This window comes from Diabrotica virgifera, chromosome 6, assembly GCF_917563875.1.
Source record: "Diabrotica virgifera virgifera chromosome 6, PGI_DIABVI_V3a".
Lineage (NCBI taxonomy): Eukaryota > Metazoa > Arthropoda > Insecta > Coleoptera > Chrysomelidae > Diabrotica > Diabrotica virgifera.
Genome location: NC_065448.1, coordinates 11,701,557 through 11,724,380, shown reverse-complemented (window position 1 = coordinate 11,724,380; position 22,824 = coordinate 11,701,557). Strand labels below are relative to the sequence as shown.

Genomic DNA, 22,824 nt, shown 5'->3' with positions numbered 1-22,824 from the left:
CAAATGTAATAATAATTATTACATATACTTGCGCGGGCCAATTTTTTGTATGACACGGTCACAGGAAAATACAGCGTGTTTTATATGTTCGTTCATGGGTATTCTTTCATTTTTCCTACTATGTCTCACCGGTTTAAAGTGTTTATTTTTGAAAGGGTTATAATTGAGAAAGCTTGAATGGGTCACTAATCACGAGTGTATGCAAATTTTGAACAGCCATATCTTAACCAATTTTTGTCTTACGGAGAAACAAAATGAAACTAGCATATTTATAATAGCAAAACCTACATTTTTTTACTCTAAGATTTTTCTTATCACTAATACTTTTTAAGTTATTTTGAAAAAATTAAATTTTTCAAAAAATTTTTTTTTACTATAAAACCAAATGTTTTTAAAAATATGCACTTCTAACCAATCAAACTTACAGATCATACTATAAACAATACACATACAGTTAAAATAGATGGTAAATCCAAACGATTAATTTCATTTAGCGTGCTAAATAGAGGGAGGTTTTTACGCTTTTTTTTACCAAAAAAAAAAAGGGCCAACTTTTTTTTCAGTGTAATTCGTTTTTTTTATGCTGTAAACTTTTGTAAAAAATGAATAAGTTTTTTTTCGATACTTTAAAAATGTTAATAAGGTTTTCCCGAAAAACGCTTCTTTCTTCGGTGATTTCGCGTTGAGTTATTCGATTTGGAATTAGACGAATAAGAACGTATTTTTCATGAGCTACAAGTTTGCTTCTACTCAATTTGTAGACTTTACTGGTACACCATTCTTTTTGTTTTTTTATAGGCTACACTTTTGCTAAAAATATTTTTTTCGATAAAAATTTACTTTTTGAGTTATTTGAGAAAAACGGTCTGAAAACGTAGTTTTTTTGTCGAAAAATCAACATTTTAAATCGCGAATAACTCGAAAAGTATTGACTTACGTAAAAAACTTTATAGAACAAAAGATGCTTAAAATAAGTCAATTTGTCCATTTCCGGCCTTATTTTAAACACGCGTTTTTCACCCCCCGAGAAGGGGTAAATGTCACCCCCCAAGTAAAAGCAACCAACGGCACAAATTCAACTTTGAAGTGGAGGGTAAGTATAACCTAAATCCAAATTTTCATGCAATTCGGAGTTGCCCCTGGAAATTACACTCCAAAACGGTCATTTATTGGGTTAATCTAGGAAATTTTTTTTTCGCTTTTTACGATTGTTCAAAAAAATTACAGCAAATCATCTCATATAGTGTCATATACCTTCAAATACCTGTATAAAACTTTTCAGCTTTTTTTTTAATTATCTTGAGACCGAAAGTAATCGCCATTTGGAGTCGCCTGCGATGTCTCCAGACTCCAGCCATGAACCCCATCGAACATGCATGTGATGTGCTCTCCAGCGCTGTTCATGTCCAAAGGGATTCTCCTAGAACCCATCATTACTCATGACCTTACAATAATTGTTTGTAAAGAAGAATAGGACAATCTGGCACATAAAATGATTGATCGACTTGTTAGCAGTATTAGACCTAGAATACAGGCTTATATCGATGCCCTTGGTGCGAATACACGATATTAAAATGTTAAATACATTTTAATTAGAAACATTTTTTTAGTTTTTAATTTTTTATTTATTAAAAAAATAGTATCTCTTTTAAGACAAACAATATCTGTTAATGTTACGATATTTTTTTATAAATGATCTATAATGCCCCTAACACTATAAGTCGCTAAACCGCCAGCGCAACGAAAAAATAATTTCTAGGTTAAGTGCTTTTTCACTGCTTCGTTTTCTGGAGTAATAACAGATAAGTACAATATAGTGCAATTGTCTGCTGAATTTACAACTAAGAATCAAGTTCCTAAAATGTTATGTGTATCCTGTATTACTATATGAATGTGAAACCTGGATCATGAATGTCATCATGATGAACAAATTAGAAGCCTTCGAGATGTGGTCATATCGTAGAATGCTCAGAATATCTTGGGTTCAACGCATTTCAAACAGAGAAGTCTTAAACAGAGTAGGTCAAAGCGAAGGTGATTTAACCAAGATGATAAAAAAGAGAAAACTTGAATATCTCGAGCATACAGGGTATCCAGAAACTCTACCGACAAACGAAGACAGGAGTTCCTCAGATAATTTTAAGATATAACCCAATTCACCTAGTCCGAAAATGCTTCCTAAGGGAGCTAGAGCTCTTTGAAAATGGTGTCTTGTAATTAGTTTTTCTTAAATAACTCCAGAACGCTTCTATTGAGAAAAACGAAAATTGGTACACATATTTATCTTCCAAAGATAAATGTATTCCATGCATTGCGAATTTCTAGTACCGGTCATAGGCGTCCGTTTTGGGTAGGGCAACAGTTATTTTATCGCATAATTTTTTTATCGCATAATTTTTTAAGAATTTTTGACTCTGGATTATTAAATTGTGAGGTATTCTACAACTAAAAGGTACTCTTGTTTTAAGTCGATAGGATACACCGTTTTCCAGAAAAATCGATTTAAAAATTTTTCTTTTCTTGAATTTCCAAAGAGAATTTCAAAAAAAAACTATTTAGGACAACCGTTTTGGGTAGGACAACGGTTATTTTATCGCAATTTTTGACTCGTGATTATTAAGTTATGAGGTATTCTAGTACTAAAACTTACTCTAGCTTTAAGTTGGTAAAATACACCGTTTTTTTTACAATTTTTTCAGTTTTCATTCAAATTCAAAAAACGAAAAATTTTCAAATCGAATTTTCTAGAAAACCGTGTGTCCTACCGACTTAAAGCAAGAGTACCTTTTAGTAATAGAGTATCTCACAATTTAGTAATCTAGTACCAAAAATGCTTAAAAGTTAAAGCAAAAAAGTTATGTGATAAAGTAATACATAATAATAATAATAATAAATATGGAGTTTATTCGTAGCAAATAAATTGTACATAACAAAATAAACTCAGTTTCTCACTGAAGTTGTAGGTACAACTTGTGCGTGAGAGTTGAATTTTGATTGTAAAAACACTAATTATTTTTAAAATTTACAAAAAGGAATCAAATAAATAAAGTCTTTTTCGTTCATTGGTCTCCAAATTTGGGCTCTTCTTCTTACTAATTTAGTGACTTTTAGATGTTGTTTATCGGACCTACGAAAATATCTCATAAAATTCAGGAAAGTATGGTAAAACATTTCCTATGGGACTCTTCTGGCGGGACTTCGTTTTCTAAGAGAATTATCATTACTTTTTGAATGTTTTTATCCATTTTTACAATTTAAATACTTATATGTGACATTTCAAATAAATAAGTCATTTTTGACGATAACCGTTGCCTTACCCAAAACGGACGCCTATGATCTATGATCGGTACTAGAAATTCGGAATGGGTGGATTCGATTTATCTCTGGAAGATAAATATACGTACCGTTTTTAGTTTTTCTAAATTGAAGCGTTCTAGAGGTATTTAAGAAAAGCTAATTACGTTTTCGGACTAGATGAATTGAGTTAAATTGTCTTAAAATTATCTGAAAAATCTCCTGTCTTCGTTTGTCGATAGAGTTTCCGGACACCTTGTATAATGAGAGGTAGCAGATACAGGATGCTGCAGTTAATACTCAATGGAAAGATCGACGGAAAAAGAGGAATTGGTCGAAAGAAATATTCATGACTCCGAAACCTTCGTCAATGGACTGGCTTATCAGCAGATCAATTGTTACATGCCGCGCAAGATCGAGGACGATATCGGCAAATTGTCATGGAAGCTAGCCACGCCTAAAATTTTAGCACGGTATTTAAAGAAGAAGAAAATATAGTAATCAACCAGCAAAATCAATATTTTGTTTTTTTATCCAATAATAACAGTTAGATTATTACCAGATCTTGCAATTTGTGATAGATGTAAATAAACGTGAATCAGCTGGTGTCAAATCCGGATTTCATAGCGGATAACTCTTGAATGCAATATTGTTAATGTAACTAAATATTATTTTTTGAATACTAATTTCATCAGTGTTAGTTAACTGTTGCGTAACTTTGTAAACACAATGTCGTACTATCCAGTTCCATAGATAATAAAAACGTTAAACACTCACAAAATCTAAATTAAACGGCCTTCTAGATATTTGCACAAATCATAAACGCATGTTTGGTGTAGCATTACGGCGTATATGGCGTACCGTGTTAAACATACGATTTACAAGGTGGTCTACGTTATCGCAAGAATGTTGTCAGTTGTTTAACCTGTTGATAAATTCTGAATTGAGTTTGATTTTTTAAACACCTGTCAGAATGTCAGTAACAGCAGTAGAACAGCAGTAGACAAATTCTTCTTCTTCTTCTTCTTCTTCTTCTTCTTTTTGTATAGGCATGACTGTCTGTTTTTCAATGTGTCTCTAGTAAGTTGTCGTTCCATCGTTTTCGTGGTCTTCCCACTGATCGTCTTCCTATTGGGGAACCGTCTCTCGCTCTCCTGACTACCCTATTTGTTGTCATTCGGCTTATGTGGTCATTCCATTCTATTCTTCTGTTTCTTACCCAGTTATTAATGTTATCCACCTTGCATCTCCGTCGTATATCTGTACTTCTAGCTCTGTCCCATAGAGTCTTACCATCGATTTTTCGAAGGGTTTTCATCTCCGCTGTTTCGAGCAATATTTTTGTCCTCTCTGTGTCGGTTCGTGTTTCTGCCGCGTATGTCATTATTGGTCTGATGGCTGTTTTGTAAATTCTGCCTTTCATTTCTTTTCCGATATTTTTATTTCTCCATATTGTGTCATTCAGGCAACCTGCGGCTCTGTTTGCTCTATTCACTTGATCTTCCACTTCTGTTTCGAGCCTTCCGTAGCTAGATAGTGTGATGCCTAGGTATTTAAACTCCATCACTTGTTCTATTATCTGACCTTCCAGCTCCAATTTACATCTTATTGGATCTGCTGTTATAACCATGCATTTTGTATTTTTTGAGGAAATTAACATGTTACATTTTCTGGCGATTATGTTGAATTGGTGCAGCGTACGTTGTAAATCATCTTCACTTTGAGAGATTAGTATTGCATCGTCCGCATAGCAGATTATTTTAAGTTGTTTTTCTCCCATTTTGTATCCTTTTTTAGTTCTTACTTTTTTATTATTTCGTTCATGATCAGGTTGACCAATAAAGGACTCAAGGAATCCCCTGTCTTATCCCATTGCCGGCTTCAATTGGGTCAGTTAGTTCATCTTCCACTTTTACTTTTATTGTGTTGTTCTGGTAGATGTTTTCTATCGTTTTAATTATTCCCAGAGGTACCTCTCTCGAGTATAACAAGTGGATAACGTCCTTTAATGTGACCCTCTCAAATGCTTTCTTAAGGTCCACGAAACATAAATATGCCGGTTTGTTGTATTCCAACGATTTCTCTTGAACTTGCCTCATTATAAAATTATATAAAAATTCAAAAATTATATAAAAACATTGTAAACTTTAATATGGGTAAAATTTGGTTTTGATTGGTTAAGTAATGATTGTTTTATACTTTAGGATATAATATCATAATATTTCAACCCTTATAAACCTCCCTTAATAAGATTACAGTTTTTATAAGTAGATATTTTAACAGATCTATACAGAAAGAAGTAGAATTAAAGAATTACACAAAACATTTATTTACACAAAAATACGAATTTACAAATATATACAAATACAAATACTAATAGCTTTTTAGCCACCTTTCAGTATACGAACCGGTTCTGTGGTATTATACATACATGGAAAATTATCCATATTTCGAATTTTTCGAAAAAAAAATCGTTTTATAAACATAGCTCCTTCATTTTTGGCGATAAAAAGTTTTTTCAAAAATGACTGTAGGATTTTTTAATAGTTATAAGATTGTCTAAACTAAATTTCGTTTTTAAACTGTTTAAAGAGCTCGAATAAGGGGGTGTTTGCTCTTAAATACAGGTTTTAAACAGCTAGATCTCGCTAACTGATCACTGTAATGAAAATCTATGTGCAAGGAAATTTTAGTTATTAAAAAAGCTACAATTTAGTAGTCCATCATTTTTTTCGTATCTCCAGTATTTTCGGATATATTTTGAAGTAAAAGGTCAAAAATGGGAAACTACAAAAAATTAATTTTTTTTAAACTCCAATTTTTCTAAAATTAGGCCTTTTAAATAGGCCAAACTTCTTGGGTGTATTAATAATACAAACATAAAAGGAATTGCAGAAAGGTGAAGACCAATTTTTAATTAGGAGGGTAGTTAGGGGGTTGTTTTCACCGATTTTTTCATAAAGAAAAGCAGGTGCCGACCTTTTTTTGATCATAAGTCGCTTAATTTTGAGGCTAGAAACTTTATTAATATTTCTTGAAAGATCTAACTGTATACTTAAAAAAAGATTATTTTAATTTTTCTCGAAAAATGCAAAGTTTTTCTGTTATTTGGCTTTGAATATTTCAAATTATGCATTTGTCGAAAAAAGCTAACATTTAACATGCCGTATCTCGGTTTGTATTAGTCTTAAAGATATTACAGAAAAAGAATTTGGTTTGTGTTACTAAAAGATACAATTTTGATATCCACAGCTTTTTTGATTAAATGCATATTTTTCGAGGTATTGTCAAAAAACCCTCTAAAAAAGTCGATTTTTTCGTCGAAAAACTGTTACTTTCAAGCGAGAATAACTCGAAAAGTATTAGTTGTACGAAGAAAATGTAAAAAACATTTTTTTCTTAGAATTACTTTTTACATCGATTTACATGGTTAAAATGTAATAAAAAATTCCCGCCCCCGAGATGGGGTGGCAACCACCCCCAAGGTTTTAGCGTACAGCGGCATGATATAGAAAATGATCCTTGGACTGTTCTCTACTTTCTGTGAAAATTTCAAGTAAATCCATGCTGGACGAAAAAATTGCGAGCCAAAATGCTTCATTTCCTCGACTACAAGTCCGTAAATAAAGATTACATTACATTACAAATTGCCACCGGTTGATTACTTACTTACTTTACTCCTCTTGATTCCATTTGGAACATAGGGCCTCTACAGTCCCCCTCCATTCATCTCTGTTTCTGGCCAGGGCTTTCACTTCTTTCCATGTTAACCCATTGTCTTCTAGCTCTCTGGTAATATTTCTTTTCCAGGATGTCATTGGTCTGTCTTGTTTTCTTTTTCCAGTTGGTTGGTAATCCAGGGCTTGTTTGGTTATATCATCTTCATTTTTCCTTAATGTGTGTCCAATAAACTTCCATTTGCGTCTATTTATCGTTTTGGCTATCGGCTCTTGATTAGTTTTTCTCCAAAGTTCCTTGTTACTTATCCGATTTGGCCAATATATTTGCAATATTCGTCTAAGGCATCTATTTACAAATGTTTGAACCTTTTGTATAATCTTTTTCTCTATTTTCCAAGTTTCTGCTGCATATAGCAAAATACTCTTTACATTTGTATTAAATATCCTGATTTTGGTTTTGGTTGTTAATCTATTGGACTCCCATGTTTTCTTCAGCATATAGAACGCATTTTGGGCTTTAGTTATCCTTCCATTAATTTCCTCTTCTATTCCACCGCTAGCGTCAATTATGCTTCCCAGATAGCAAAACTTTGTACATTTTCTACTTCTTCTCCTTCAATGAATATACCCATTTCTCTTTCCGTATTTATCTTCATAAGTTTGGTTTTTCTTGTGTTAATCTCTAGTCCTATTTTTCTTGCTTCTTTTGTCACCTTTTCTGTTTTTTTCTGCATATGTTGTCTTTTTTCGGACACCAGACATATATCATCTGCAAAGTCTAGATCTTCAAGCTGACCGAAAGCATTCCATCTAATTCCTGTTTTATTTTTCGTTGCCTTCTTCATGACCCAGTCAATTAAGATCAGAAATATGGTTGGAGATAGAATACACCCCTGTCTGACTCCACTGTCAATGTTGATTGGTTCTGTGAGTTTCCCATTGTGCATGATCACCGGTTGATTACTCAAATAAAAAAATATCCAAACCTTCTTGACAATACAAAAATATAAAAAGATACACATCTAATGTATATTAATTACTCATAAAACTACTATCATAATTAACAAATTAATATTTGCTTTTATTATTATCTTTTTTCGTCTCACTTACCGTAATGATGACGTGGCTGTTTACAAACTTTTATCAGCAATTGTTCAAATAACTGCTTCCAATTTTTTTTGATAGTTTAATCCAGTTTAATGGTTCGTTGTTGCTTTAGGGGGTACTTGAGAATAGTATCTTGTTCAAAATCAAAATAAGTAATATCGGAAAATTGTTTGTATGTGTTTAACAAGTAAAGTCTGTAGGCAACGATTCGACTGACCACCTGTATAAATTATTATATATTATACTACATATATGCAAAACAGTGTATATTTAAAAAATCTTACAATTTGAGCGGGGCGTAAGGAAATGGGTGAGTCACAAAGTTTCACAAGAAAAAAGCGAATATTTCGCGAAATGAACGACAGATCCAAAAACTAAAAAATACTTTTAAAAAAAATATTTTTCAAAAATCTATCGAATGATACCAAACACGACTCACCATGGAGGTGTGGTGGGGAGTTACTTTAAAATCTTAAATAGTAGCCCCCATTTTTTATTGCAGATTTGGATTCTTTACGTAAAAATAAGAAACTTTTATTCGAGACATTTTTTCGAATTATGGATAGATGGCGCTATAATCAGAAAAAACGATTGTTGGAAATGAAAAATTAAATTAAAAAATGGAAAGTCCCCACTAAAATGCAAAACTGAACTTTTTTTGGTTTTAGGACCTAATCTTCGCAACCCAATAAGTTGCCATAACGCTAGAGTGACTGCACATTTAGCATACTATCTTCTTCTTCATGTGCCATCTCCTCTAAGAAGGTTGGCAACCATCACGGCAATTCGCACTTTCGATACCGCTGCTCTAAAGAGATCAGCAGAAGTCAATTAAACCAAGCTCTCAAATTGTTTAACCAGGAGATGCGTCTTCTTCCGCGACTCCTTCTACCCTGTATTCTTCCTTGCATTATTAATTGTAACAAGTTATAACGCTCGCCCCTCATAACATGTCCCAGATATTGCAGTTTTCTGACTTTAATTGTATTCAAAACCTCTTTATCTTTTCCCATTCTTCTCAACACCTCAATATTCGTGACTCTATCCACCCAACTTATTCTTAATATTCTTCTGTAGGCCCATAACTCGAAGGCTTCTAATCTGTCCGAAACATCCTTCTTTAATGTCCAAGCTTCCAACCCATAGAATAACACGGAGAACACGTAGCATCTCAGAAGTCTTATCTTTAAAGAAATTGTAATGTCCCTGCTACAGAGTACTTTTTTCAGTTTGTTGAAAGCATTTCTTGCCTGTCCTAATCTTGCTTTAATCTCTTCTGTGTACTCATTAGTTTCATTAATTATTGTACCCAAATATTTATATTTTTCAACCTTTTTAATTTGTTCTCCATGTATTTTTATGCTTTCTTTGCGCTGTTGAGCTTTTGTGATTACCATAAATTGTGTCTTTTTTGTATTTAGGGACAGTCCGTTTTCTTGGCTGACTTCTACCACTCTGTCAACCATTTGTTGTAAATCCTCAAGACATTCGGCTAATAAAATAGTGTCGTCGTTAAACCGTATATTATTGATTGGTCGGCCATTTACTTTTATTCCCGTGGTTAGGTCTTCTAGTGCTTCCTGGATAATTTCCTCTGAATACAAATTGAACAAAGTAGGAGACAGGACACAGCCCTGTCTGACGCCCCTCTCAATCTGTATTTAATTTGAAAAGGCGTTGTTCTCTTTTACCACAGCGATCTGATTATAATAGATAGCACTAATGATCCTGATGTCTCTCATATCTAAGTTTTTCTTTTCAAGTAATTCGATAAGGCGTCTATGTCTGACCTTATCGCAGGCTTTGTTGTAATCCATCAGTCAAAAACATGGCGCCTCAGAAGAACGGTCGTGTTTACGACTCGGAAGTTAAGTGTTGTAAAAAGTGTTATAAAGTTGCACAAAGTGGTCTATTATGTGCGAATTGTGGAACGTTATCCCATAGTGGCTGCCTGAAGCAACTAAAATCGATCAAATATATCGATGATGAGACAGTTATATGCTGTGAGGAGAGTGTGAGGTTAAGTGATCCACCAAACAAAACCTTGGATAGTGAGGCTGACGATGAGGATCCGAGACAAACTGAAATAAGGTACTTAAAGAAAATTATTAATCAGAATGAAACAATAATATCAAATCAACAAATTACGATAAATTTATTGAAGGAACAACTAGATTTATTTAAATATATGCAAATAGCTGATCAGTCGCCATCTACAAAACAAAATACGAATTCAATCAACCATTCAAACAGAGACCCAAATTTTGAACGACCGAAACAGTCTAGCAGTAAAATATATCCAAAAAACGAAAACACTACACCCGCAAAAAATGTTGCTGTAAATGAAAGTCTAGTTGTTGATAAAGAAAGGAGTTCCCCAACAAAAACTCTATTTAAAAATAGTACCAATAAAAATAAACAAGTTGTTTCCTTAATCGAAAATAATAAACAATTATCAGCTGATATTTTAAGAATACAAACGGAGGCAAAATGTTCAGATATCATTAATTTAACAAACGATGAGAATTTGATAAATACTGAGAGTAAAAATTCGGTTCCAGTTCCAAATAATAATGGGCAAGAATGGAAAACTGTTAGGTATAAAAGAAGGAATGGACCTATTGTTATTGGCAATAATGAAAACTCTGAAATCAGTGGTGTCCCAAAATTTAGTCATCTTCATGTTACTAGGGTAAACCAGCATACAACGGCAGATAATCTTAAGAAGATGTTAGAAAAACACTTTCCAGAAGTGATATGTACGTCCTTAACGGCTAAGCATCCCAACATATATTCATCCTTTAAAGTCTCAATTTTTGAACAACATTTTGGTTTAGCGATGGACCCAAAACTATGGCCCGTAGGCTCTTATGTAAGCAGGTTTTTTATGAAGCGTCCAACACATACTCAAATAAAATGAAGGATGAAGAAACGACCGTTAACCCTCCATCAAATTTTCAAAATAACCTAATTCAACAAGGCACGGTAAGCATGTTTCATGTCAATTTACAGTGTATATCAAATAAAGTCGATATGATCAATGCTTTTCTTGCGGATAAAAAGTTCTATGACGTCATATGTTTTTCAGAGCACTGGCAAACTGAAGAAAATCTAAAATTAATTAACATCTCCGGCTTTTCACTAGCTAACTTTTTCTGTAGGGTTGAAAAGAAGCAAGGTGGCGTTGCAATTTATGTAAAAGAAAATCTTATGTATTCTTCTCTTAATCTAAATGAATATAACGTAGAGCAAACTTCAGAGTTTTGTGCAATTTATATACCTTCAATGAGAACCAATGTTTTAACTGTATACAGATCAGGTAATGGTGACTGTGACTTGTTCTTGGTGAATTTTGAGAATGTTATAGCATTCTTACTTAACAAAGCAGACAAACTGATTATACTTGGGGATTTTAATATAAATTTTAAAATTAAATCTGACTCTTCTTATGATATTCAAAATCTGTTAATGTCTTTTGGTCTAGAAATAACGATAAACGATTATACTAGAATCACATCTCAATCCAGTAGTTGCATCGATAACATTATGACTAACTTTTCTGAAAATATCTACAGGGTGGGCGTATTTGAACCTTGTTTCTCTGACCATCGAGCACAATTTATATCTATTGATTCTGATCTTAAAGTTGTTGACACTAATCAATCACTTCAACGGTCTATTACTTCTTCTGGTTTGCAGAAGCTTAAATATGCACTAGCTAGTACAAAGCTGGACTTTTTCTATGACACCAATAACGATCCCGATGTCTTGATGTTCTTTTTAACTGAAACTTATAACAACTTAATATTAAAGTTTTTTCCATTAAAAAAGTACGACAAACTGCTAAAATAACACCCGTGCAATGGTTTAATGACGAATTAAGGTCTTACAGATCTAATCTTTCTCTCATTAAACACATTGCAGATGTCACTAAGGATCCCGATATTTTCAAACTATATAAACAACAAAAATATGAATATAATCGGCAGTTACAAAATGCTAAAAAGTCGGCTTACTCTGGTTTTATTACTAACTCCAATAATAAACCTAGAGACTGCTGGAAAATATTAAACTTCGAAAGAGGCAATACAAGATCCAGTTCGGTACAACCAGATCTATCTCCAGACGAAATAAATCAATTTTTTATTACAATCGCAGAGAATATAATTACATCCCTTCCCACTATTAATAACGATATCCTCTTCAGTTACAGAAACTATCCTTCCCCGAGTAAGTCCTTTTGTTTCCGACCCGTTGTGGAAGATGAGATCTCTCAAATAATTAAATCTCTTAATAATTCCAATTGTAAGGACGTTCACGAAATTAATAGCAAAATTTTAAAAGAAACTTACCAAATAGTTTTAACACCTTTCACTCATCTTATTAACTTAATTTTATCAACTGGAGTATTTCCAGAAGCACTAAAGTACTCAAAGGTACTACCTATCTATAAAAAAGGTGATTCCTCTAAAGCTGACAATTACAGACCCATAAGCATTGTTTCTACATTCGGGAAAGTGATTGAAAAGGTGATCAAACAACAATTATATTCTTATTTTGAGTCTAAAAGTTATTTTAGCAACTCGCAATATGGATTCAGAAGTGCTCGTTCTACTACAAACGCGGTATATAATATTGTGAGCGAGGTGATTGAGGGGCTTGAACGTGGCAATCGCATAGCAATTTCTCTCTGCGATTTGTCGAAGGCTTTTGACTGCGTTTCACATGACATTTTGCTCCACAAATTAAACTATTATGGAATCAGAGGTATCCCTCTTAAGCTTATCTCTTCGTACCTATGTGGTAGACACCAGGCTGTAGTGTCTAAAGGTTATCTCTCCGATTTTCGACCCGTAAAACATGGAGTCCCACAAGGTTCGGTCTTGGGACCTCTTTTATTCATTATATATGTCAACGATTTGCCTCATTTCATATCTCCGTACAAATCAGTACAATTTGCGGATGATACGACATACATAATATCAGGTAATAAAAATGAGGATTTAAAAATGGCTTGCGAGGAAGTCTCTGATAAATCTAGCACATGGTTTGCTGCGAACAAACTAAAACTCAATACTGAAAAAACGCAGGACTTGATTATATCTGCAAGTGGTTTACATGGCGATCCAGATGACAAAGACACTGCTAAACTATTAGGAATAACCATAGACAATCGATTGAACTGGTCGGCTCATATTTCACAAGTAAAGGCGAAGCTGTCTAGTTCATTGTTTCTTATTCGTCAACTAGCAAGGGTTGTCAACTTTGAGACATTGAAGGTGACATATTTTTCTTTATTTCACTCACACCTAAGCTATGGATTAATCTTATGGGGCAATTCAACAAATGCTCTTCAAATTTTCAGGATGCAAAAGAAAGCTATCCGGATTTTAGCAGGGGTTAGTTATCTGGAACATTGCCGACCTCTCTTCATCAAATTAAAAATTATGCCGCTACCTACTCTGTTGATATATCAAGTTCTGACTGAAATTCACAGAAAAAGGTCCCATTTAACAAAGCAGTCTGATGTTCACGTTCACAATACGCGGTACTCTCACTATTTACGAACAAATCGCTCTAGATTGCGTCTTTCAGATAAAAATTGTCTTAATTATAACTACTACAATATTTTACCAAAAGATATTAAACAGCTAAGCTGTAACAGTTTCAAAAAAGTAATAAAAAGGTATCTGTTGAAACATTGCTTTTATTGCTCGGAAGAATATATGACTCATTGCAGAACATCTACTGAAATGCTTACCGTGACACAAAATATTTTTTGTTAATCTATATTCTTGTTTGTGATACATATTTATAAGTTGTGTTTTATATTTCTGTTTTATATACCTTGTGATTTTATATACCTTGTAATTTTTATATTCCTTATTTTGACTTTGTAATTTTGACTTGCTACAAACAATTTTTTTTTGTAAAGTAGTTAAATAAATCTATCTATCTACCTATCTATCTATCTATCCAAGAAACACATATATACTGGCTGATTAACATCCATGCACCTTTGCACAAGTACATTTACAGCGAACAGGGCTTCCCTCGTTCCCATTGCATTTCTAAATCCAAATTGCGTGTCGCTTATGTCCTGCTCAAGTTTGTTATGTACTCTCCGGTGTATAATTTTTAAAAATATTTTGAGTGTATGACTCATTAAACTTATTATCCGGTGGTCTTGACATTCTTTTGCATTTGGTTTTTTTGGCAGTGTTATGAACGTTGACAGCAGCCAATCTCTGGGAATGATTCCTGTACTGTATATTGTATTAAATAAGTCGACCAATATTCCAATTTGCTGTTCTTCTATTAACCGTATTATGTCTACAGGTATTTGGTCAGGACCTGTTGCCTTGTTGTTCTTTGTTCGCTTTATCGCCTCTAATACCTCATCTTCTGTTATGTTGGGGCCGTTGTCGAACTTTTCCTGCTCTAGTACTATCTCAGTCCGTTCGTCTTTAAATAGCTCTTGAATATATTCCTGCCATCTTTTAAGCCTTTCACCGACGTCTATAATTATTTTGCCGTTTTTATCCAGCAGTATGTTTAATTTTTTCTTATGAAGGTTTAAGATATCATGTTTCTCTACCAACTGTTCAATCTCTGCGCATCTGTCACTATACCATCTTTCCTTTGCCTCTCTGATCTTTCTCCTTATTTCTGTGTGTATAATATTAGACATGTTTTGTCTTTGGTTTTATAAGATCGCCTTGCTTCCATGAGATCTAGAATCTCCTCGGTCATCCATTCATTTTTATTCTTAATTAGTTTAGGTGTTAGTTTTGTCTCACATTTGCGGAGAAGAGCATCTTTTAACGTGTGCCATTTCCTGTTCGCATCTTCAGTAGGAATAATTTCTATTTTGGTGAGCTCTTCTTTAATTTTTAGTGTGACTTGCTCTTTTGTTGATGGATCTCTCAAACGAGATACTTGTATCGTCTCTACTTTAGTTTTAACCACAGGCTTCTTTAGATTAATTCTAAACCTTCCTACAACTGGGTTGTGATCTGATCTCACATCAGCTCCAGGGTATGATTTTACTGATTTTATGGAATTTCGGTATCGTTTGCAGATGAGAAGGTAGTCAATTTGGTTTCTGATGACGTTATGTTGGTTGTCTGCTGGTGATTTCCATGTATAGAGTCTCCTGGTCGGCAGATCATAATAAGTATTCGTGACAATAAAATCGGTCTCTTGGCAGAATTGAGCCAATCTTTCTCCTCTCTCGTTACGAGTGCCCAGTCCAAAGTTTCCAATAAAATCACCTTGACTTCCTCTACCGATTTTTGCATTTAGATCTCCCATTACTATTGTAACGTCTCTAGACTTGGTTACTTCTAAAGCTTGTTGTAATTCGTTATAAAACTGTTCGAGTTCTTCATCCGACTTATCTGCTGTGGGAGCATATACTTGAATTATATTGACTCTAGACTGGGCTGTTTTGAGTGTTACCATCATAACGCTATCCGAGATGGGTAAGAAGCCAGTAACAAATTTCTGGGTGGTTTTATTAACTAATATCGCTACTCCGTTCTATCGGAGGATAGCATACTATCCTTCTCTACTAATAGTAATAAAATAAATTAATAGTCATTGCACACTTTTTCGTTCATATTATTAACTGATATATCTCTTATTGTTGCAGATGAACCAAAAATGACACTCTGCACGATACCGACGCCTCAAACAAGGGCTGCCAGACGACCAGGAAGGCCGCCCAGTGGTAAAAATTGCAATGGACCTCTCAGACAAAGGGACATGCCCGGCAAAGTCAGATCCTCCTACAGAAGAAACCTTGATCCATGCGACAACTCGAACGACAGTGGCATCGAGTAAGTTTGGCAGAGTTTTTTTGTTCCGATTATATTATAAATTTGATATGGAACAAACTGTGACTTTTTTTAAGGGGGGTATAGTTTGAAATTTTAAAATTTTTAGATCTTTTTTACTATTTTAACTGAAAGTCCATAACTTTAAGAACACCCTCTGAAAATTTCAGATTGATTGGAGGAAATTTACCGGAGATACAGCATGTTAAATATCCCTACCTTCGACTCGCTTTGCAGCGGCTCCGCGACAGTGTGCTTGATTGCAGTGAAAAACGTTCAACAGTTGTTCCCCTTCTCTTTAGTAAATTACTCCGCGATTCAAACACATATTCCGGTATGCATCACTTAACGGTTTGACAAACAAAAAGAAGACCAATTGACAGAAGGAAAACTTTAAACGCGTTTTTCTCAAAACTGCTCTATTCAAAGGCGATGGACATTATAACTCAACAACGACTCGATCGATCCACGTGAAATTTTACAAAGATTTTCTTTCGACATTTCGTGAGGTAATGCTGTCAAGACATTTTTTATTTATGCTTATTTTTTTAACAATTATAAATAAATATGTTGATTTTCGCACTGTTTTACAAAAAAATAGTAATTTTGACTTCCAAAAAGTGGCAAGAAACCAGATCCGACACAGATCTTCAAAACTATATCGTGGTGAAAGAGGAAGCGAAAGTAGCAGTAGCAAAAGCCAAAGCAGAAGCGTATTCAAACCTATACGATCAACTTGATACCAGGGAAGGCGAAACGAAGATATATAAAATAGCCAAACAGAGAGCAAAGAAAGCAAAAGATTTTAACCAGATTATATGTATCCGAGATGAAAATAATAAAATACTAGTTCACGAAAGGGATATCAAAAAGAGATGGAGAAAGTACTTTGACAGCTTATTAAATGAAGAATTTGACAGACAGCCTGTGGAGTCAACGGAGACAGTAGCAGCAATGGTCACCAAAATAACCAACGAGGAAGTGGCTCAAGCGCTTCAAAAAATAAAGAAAGGAAAAGCGGTAGGACCAGATGGTATTCCTGGGGAAGTATGGAGAGCATTGGGAGAGACAGGAACAAGGTGGCTAGCAGGTCTATTTAATAGAATTATGGAAGTTGGACAAATGCCAGACGAATGGAGAAGCAGTATACTGGTACCTGTTTACAAAAACAAGGGAGATAGATATACAACAATGTACAAACTACAGGGCTATAAAACTGCTTAGCCACACCATGAAAATATGGGAAAGAGTAATTGATAGACGAATACGTGAAGAGACCGAAATATCCGAGAATCAATTTGGCTTTATGCAGGGTAGGTCAACAACAGATGCAATTTTCATTATAAGGCAGTTGATGGAAAAATACAGGAGTAAAGAAACAAACGCTCATATGGTATTCATTGATCTTGAGAAAGCATATGATAGAGTTCCTTGAGAGATTCTGTGGTGGGCACTCAATAAGAAAGGAGTCCCTGGTGAATATGTAAAGATTGTGAGGGATATGTATGAGGGAGTAACGACTAGTGTTAGGACAGGTGTGGGAGAGACTGATAAATTTCATGTGAAAGTAGGATTGCACCAAGGCTCTGTGCTTAGTCCGTATTTATTCTCATTAGTTTTGGACCAGATAACAGCGAAACTACAGGGTAACATTCCATGGTGCTTAATGTATGCTGATGATGTCGTGTTAGTAGGAAATAGTGAAAGAGACTTGTAACAAAAACTGGAACAGTGGAGACAAGCTCTGGAGGAAAAAGGTTTAAAACTTAGTAGGACAGAAACAGAGTATTTGTAATGTTCATTTAAAGATGGAGCTACTGCAAATAAAATGGTATCTTTGGATGGTGAAATGATTGTGAAAAGCAATAGTTTTAAGTACCTAGGATCGGTATTACAGAGTAATGGAGAAATAGATGGAGGTGCATGTAGTAGAATTAGGGCTGGATGGATGAAATGGAAAGAAGCGAGTGGTGTGTTGTGTGACAGAAAAATTACAATGATGGGAAAATTCTATAAAACAGCCATAACACCGGCTATGATGTACGGAACTGAATGTTGGGCAGTGAAAAAGAAAGATGAACAACGAATGCATGTGGCGGAAATGAGAATGCTTAGATGGATGAGTGGAGTGACAAAGAAGGATAAAATTAGAAATGAGTATATTAGGGGAAGTCTAGGTGTGGCACCAATTGATGCCAAAATGAGAGAGCATAGGTTAAGATGGTTTGGTCATGTTCAACGTCGAGACGTTAATCAACCAATACGAAGAATAGCTGAAGTGCAGATTCCTGGAAGGAGTAGGAGAGGAAGACCAATGAAGACCTGGGGGGAGGCGATAAGGCAGGATATGTTGGTAAAGGGGATTAACATTGATATGACTTAAGATATAATTGTGTGGAGAAATGCAATTAGGGAAGCCGACCCCGCATAAGGATAAGGCAAAGAGAGAATGATGAGTCATTTTGACTTCTGTGATATCAAAAACTCAAATATCGTTAAAAATAAAGAAACTCGAACGCGTTACCTCGAGAAACTGTATTACATGGTCCAGTGACGAGTTCTGATATCCATCGCAAAATCAATTTTTTTGAGGTGTCTGTAAAAATTTGCTATCGTTGGCTTATTTTTCAATATTTGGCCTTAAATGTTTTTTAATATTCTTTGAATTGCAGTTAATATGTTTATTTAATCTAAAAACAAAATAGTTCTACCATGGATTAAAAAAATTCACAAAAATGTGCTTGACATGTTGATTTCAAACCATAACACCCCCTCCCCCCCTTAAATAACTTTAGGGGACAGGAAAATAATCACAAATCTTGTCTACTAAAACGTACATTAAATAAAAGAAAACTTTCTCTATTTTTAAAGAAAACTTCCACTATTTTTATGAAAACTTCCTCTATTTTTAAAGTAAGAAAACTGTACAGGGTGTCCCGAAAAGATTGGTCATAAATTATACCACAGATTCTGGGGTCAAAAATAGATTGATTGAACCTCACTTGCCTATATACAATAGTACACACAAAAAAAGTTACAATTGTTTGAAGTTACAAAATGAAAATCGATTTTTTTTCATATGTCGAAAACTCTTAGGAGATTTTTTATTGAAAATGGACATGTGGCATTCTTATGGCAGCAACATCTTAAAAAAAATTAAAGTGAAATTTGTGCACCTCATAAAAATTTTATGGGGGTTTTGTTCCCTTCAGCCCCCCCAAACTTCTGTGTACGTTCCGATTAAATTATTATTGTGGCACCATTATATTAGTTAAACACAATGTTTTTAAAACTTTGTTGTCTATTAGTACTTTTTCGATAAGCCAGTGTTTATCGAGATATTTTGAATATTTGTCGAATCCACCACATATTTGTATATTGTTAAGTACGATTATAGACCTGTTAATAATCTGAAAATTTATTTATAATTTACATTTTTAGGTATATTTTGAAAAAGAAGCCGCATCTCGATAAAAGGTGACTTATCAAAGAAAGACTAAGAGGCAAAAAAGTTTTAAAAACACTGTGCTTAACTAATGGTACCACAATAATAGTTTAATTGGAACGTACACAAACATTTGGGGGGTTTAAAGGAACAAAATCCCCATAAAATTTTTATGTAAATATATTAAAAAAGTAGCCGCATCTCGATAAAATCTGGCTTATCGAAAAAATAGTAAGAGGCAAAAAAGGTTTAAAAACGTTGTGTTTAACTAATGGTACCACAATAATGAACTAATTGGAACGTACACAAAAGTTGGGGGGGTGGGGGTGTAAGGGAACAAAACCCCCATAAAATTTTTATGTGGTAGACAAATTTCACTATAATTTTGTTTTAAGATGTTCCTGCCATAATAATGGTACATGTCCATTTTGAATAAAAAATCTCTAATAGTTTTCGATATATTGAAAAAAATCGATTTTCGTTTTGTAACTTCAAAGGGCTGTAACTTTTTTTATGACCACATTTGTACTAAGGTAATTTAGGCTCAATCGAACTATTTTTGACCCCAAAATGTGTGGTATAATTTATGACCAATCTTTTCGGGACACCCTATATAATGTTACTAAATATATACTTCCGTTTTCTTCTAAAAAACGAATGGCGAACTTACTGCATTCGTACCACACAATTGGCATGAAAGAAAATTGTTTGAATTTTGCAGTAGTTTGCAAATTATAGAAACTGCGAAGGCTTTACCTGAAACTTGGTCTCAATAAAAGTTTTATTTTAAAAATAATTTTTAAGTTTATTTAAGTAAAACTTTCATTCGATTGATATTATTGGATTTTACCAATGTGCATTCACTGCAAAATATATTATTCGTAACTATAATACATAAATATTTAAGTTACCTATATTATTTCATAACCTTTTCTACGAATAATAATAAGAAAAAAGTAAAATTTTACCAAATAAAAAATATCTATTTTAAATTGTTTAAATAAATTACTAATTTATTTAATAATAATATAATAATTAATAATTATTAATTTAACAATTATTAATAATTAATATTTAATAATAATTAATAAATATGTATATTAAATATTTTAAATTTTACAATATCTATTAAGTAAGTGAAACTTTTTGAAATTTTTATTGCTGAATATATTTTGGATTTGGATAGTGTCCTATTCTCACGCGAAATTAAAGTTTTTTGTGCAATTTTAGAAAAGGCATTAATAATTCTCAAAAGATTCATTTTTGATCCTATTTTGCAAAAATTAGACAACCCTACTTTTTCAGTAACACTGTGTCACGTTTCCCTTTATAATTTACCAGTCTTCATCTTTAGTGTTTAAAATCAAATAGGGATATTACATTGGTTATACAGGGTGTCCAGAAACTCTACCGACAAACGAAGACCGGAGATTCCTCAGACAATTTAGTACAATTTAACCCAATTCAACTCATCCGAAAATGCTTCCTAAAGGAGCTAGAGCTCTTTGAAGATGGTGTCTTGTAATTAGTTTTTTTAATAACTCCAGAACGCTTCTATTTAGAAAAGCGAAAACTGATGCGCCTATTATCTTGCAGAGATAAATCTATTTTGGGTTGGGCAACGGTTATTTTATCGCATATTTTTTGTCTTTAACTTTTAAGCATTTTGGCTCTCGATTATTAAATTATCTCACAATAAAACACTGAAAACTTTTGTTTTCTATACTTCCACAAAATTTATTATTTACAACTATGTGACTACAGCTGTTTCGGCAGAGTACCTTTCTCAAGTGATATAATTTACAATGTGTTTGCCTTTTTAAGTCTTTAACTGAAGAGGTTGAGGAGTGGGGAGCTGTTTGTCTCGAGTTGGTCATTCAGAATTATATCTGTATTTTTCAGTTTATTAATTTCCACTTCATTGAAAGAATGATTATGATCTAGAAGGTGAAGTGAGTATGTAGAAGTGTCTGTTTTTCTATTGTTGAAAGCCCTTTTGTGTTCTGCCATCCGTTTGTCAAAAGTTCTGCCAGTTTGACCGATGTACGTTTTCTGACAGTCACCACAAGTTAGTTTGTACACACCACTCTGTAGTTGCTTTCTCTTTCGGCTTTTATTCTTAATATATTTGCTTAAGTTGTTGTTAGTTCTGAAAGCTGGTATTATTCCTTTCTTTTTATGTATCTGGCTATTTTTGTTGTTATCTTGCCAGTATATGTGAGAGAGCAGAAGGTACTGGGTTCTTTCTGTGGTGGTGGATACACTAATTTCAGGGCTTTCTTATGGAGTTTTTGATTTAAAATTTTGTTAACTGTTTGTTCGTTATAGCCGTTGTTTACTGCTATTTGTTTAATGATGTTTAGTTTTATCTCGAAGTTATTTTTTGTCATGGGAATTTCTGTCAGTATATGTATCATGCTATGGTAGGCTGCTAATTTGTGTTGTGTAGGATGGGATGATGAATTGTGTATAGTTGTGTCAGTATGGGTAGGTTTATGATATACGGAGAACTCATGTTTGTTGTGTAGTCTGGTAATCGTTACATCTAGAACATCCAGACTACACAACAAACATGAGTTCTCCGTATATCATAAACCTACCCATACTGATACAACTATACACAATGCATCATCCCATCCTACACAACACAAATTAGCAGCCTACCATAGCAGGATACATAGACTCACAGAAATTCCCATGACAAAAAATAACTTCGAGATAGAACTAAACATCATTAAACAAATAGCAGTAAACAACGCCTATAACGAACAAACAGTTAACAAAATTTTAAATCAAAAACTCCATAAGAAAGCCCTGAAATTAGTGTATCCACCACCACAGAAAGAACCCAGTACCTTCTGCTCTCTCACATATACTGGCAAGATAACAACAAAAATAGCCAGATACATAAAAAAGAAAGGAATAATACCAGCTTTCAGAACTAACAACAACTTAAGCAAATATATTAAGAGCAATAAAAGCCGAAATAAAAAGCAACTACAGAGTGGTGTGTACAAACTAACTTGTGGTGACTGTCCGAAAACGTACATCGGCCAGACTGGCAGAACTTTTGACAAACGGATAGCAGAACACAAAAGGGCTTTCAACAATAGAAAAACAGACACTTCTACATACGCACTTCACCTTCTAGATCATAATCATTCTTTCAATGAAGTGTTTCAAATTCTGCATATCCAAAATAAAGGCCTTAAGCTATCTTTTTTAGAATCTATGGAAATTAATATACTGAAAAATACAGATATAATTCTGAATGACCAACTCGAGACAAACAGTTCCCCACTCCTCAACCTATTCAGTTAGAGACTTAAAAAGGCAAACACATAACACATTGTAAATTATATCACTTGAGAAAGGCACTCTGCCGAAACAGCTGTAGTCACATAGTTGTAAATAATAAATTTTGTGGAAGTATAGAAAACAAAAGTTTTCAGTGTTTTAT

At 33.7% G+C, this 22,824-nt stretch overlaps 1 protein-coding gene across 7 annotated transcripts in view; it reads left to right on the top strand.

The window, feature by feature from the left end:
* LOC114332415 (uncharacterized) overlaps positions 1–22,824 on the top strand; it is a 434,915-nt gene that overhangs the window by 304,799 nt on the left and 107,292 nt on the right. For all 7 annotated transcript variants that reach the window (XM_050653300.1, XM_050653305.1, XM_050653301.1 and 4 more), the window contains one exon: positions 15,736–15,922. In XM_050653300.1, coding sequence (XP_050509257.1) covers positions 15,736–15,922 — 187 coding nt within the window. The remainder of the gene's footprint in view (positions 1–15,735; positions 15,923–22,824) is intronic.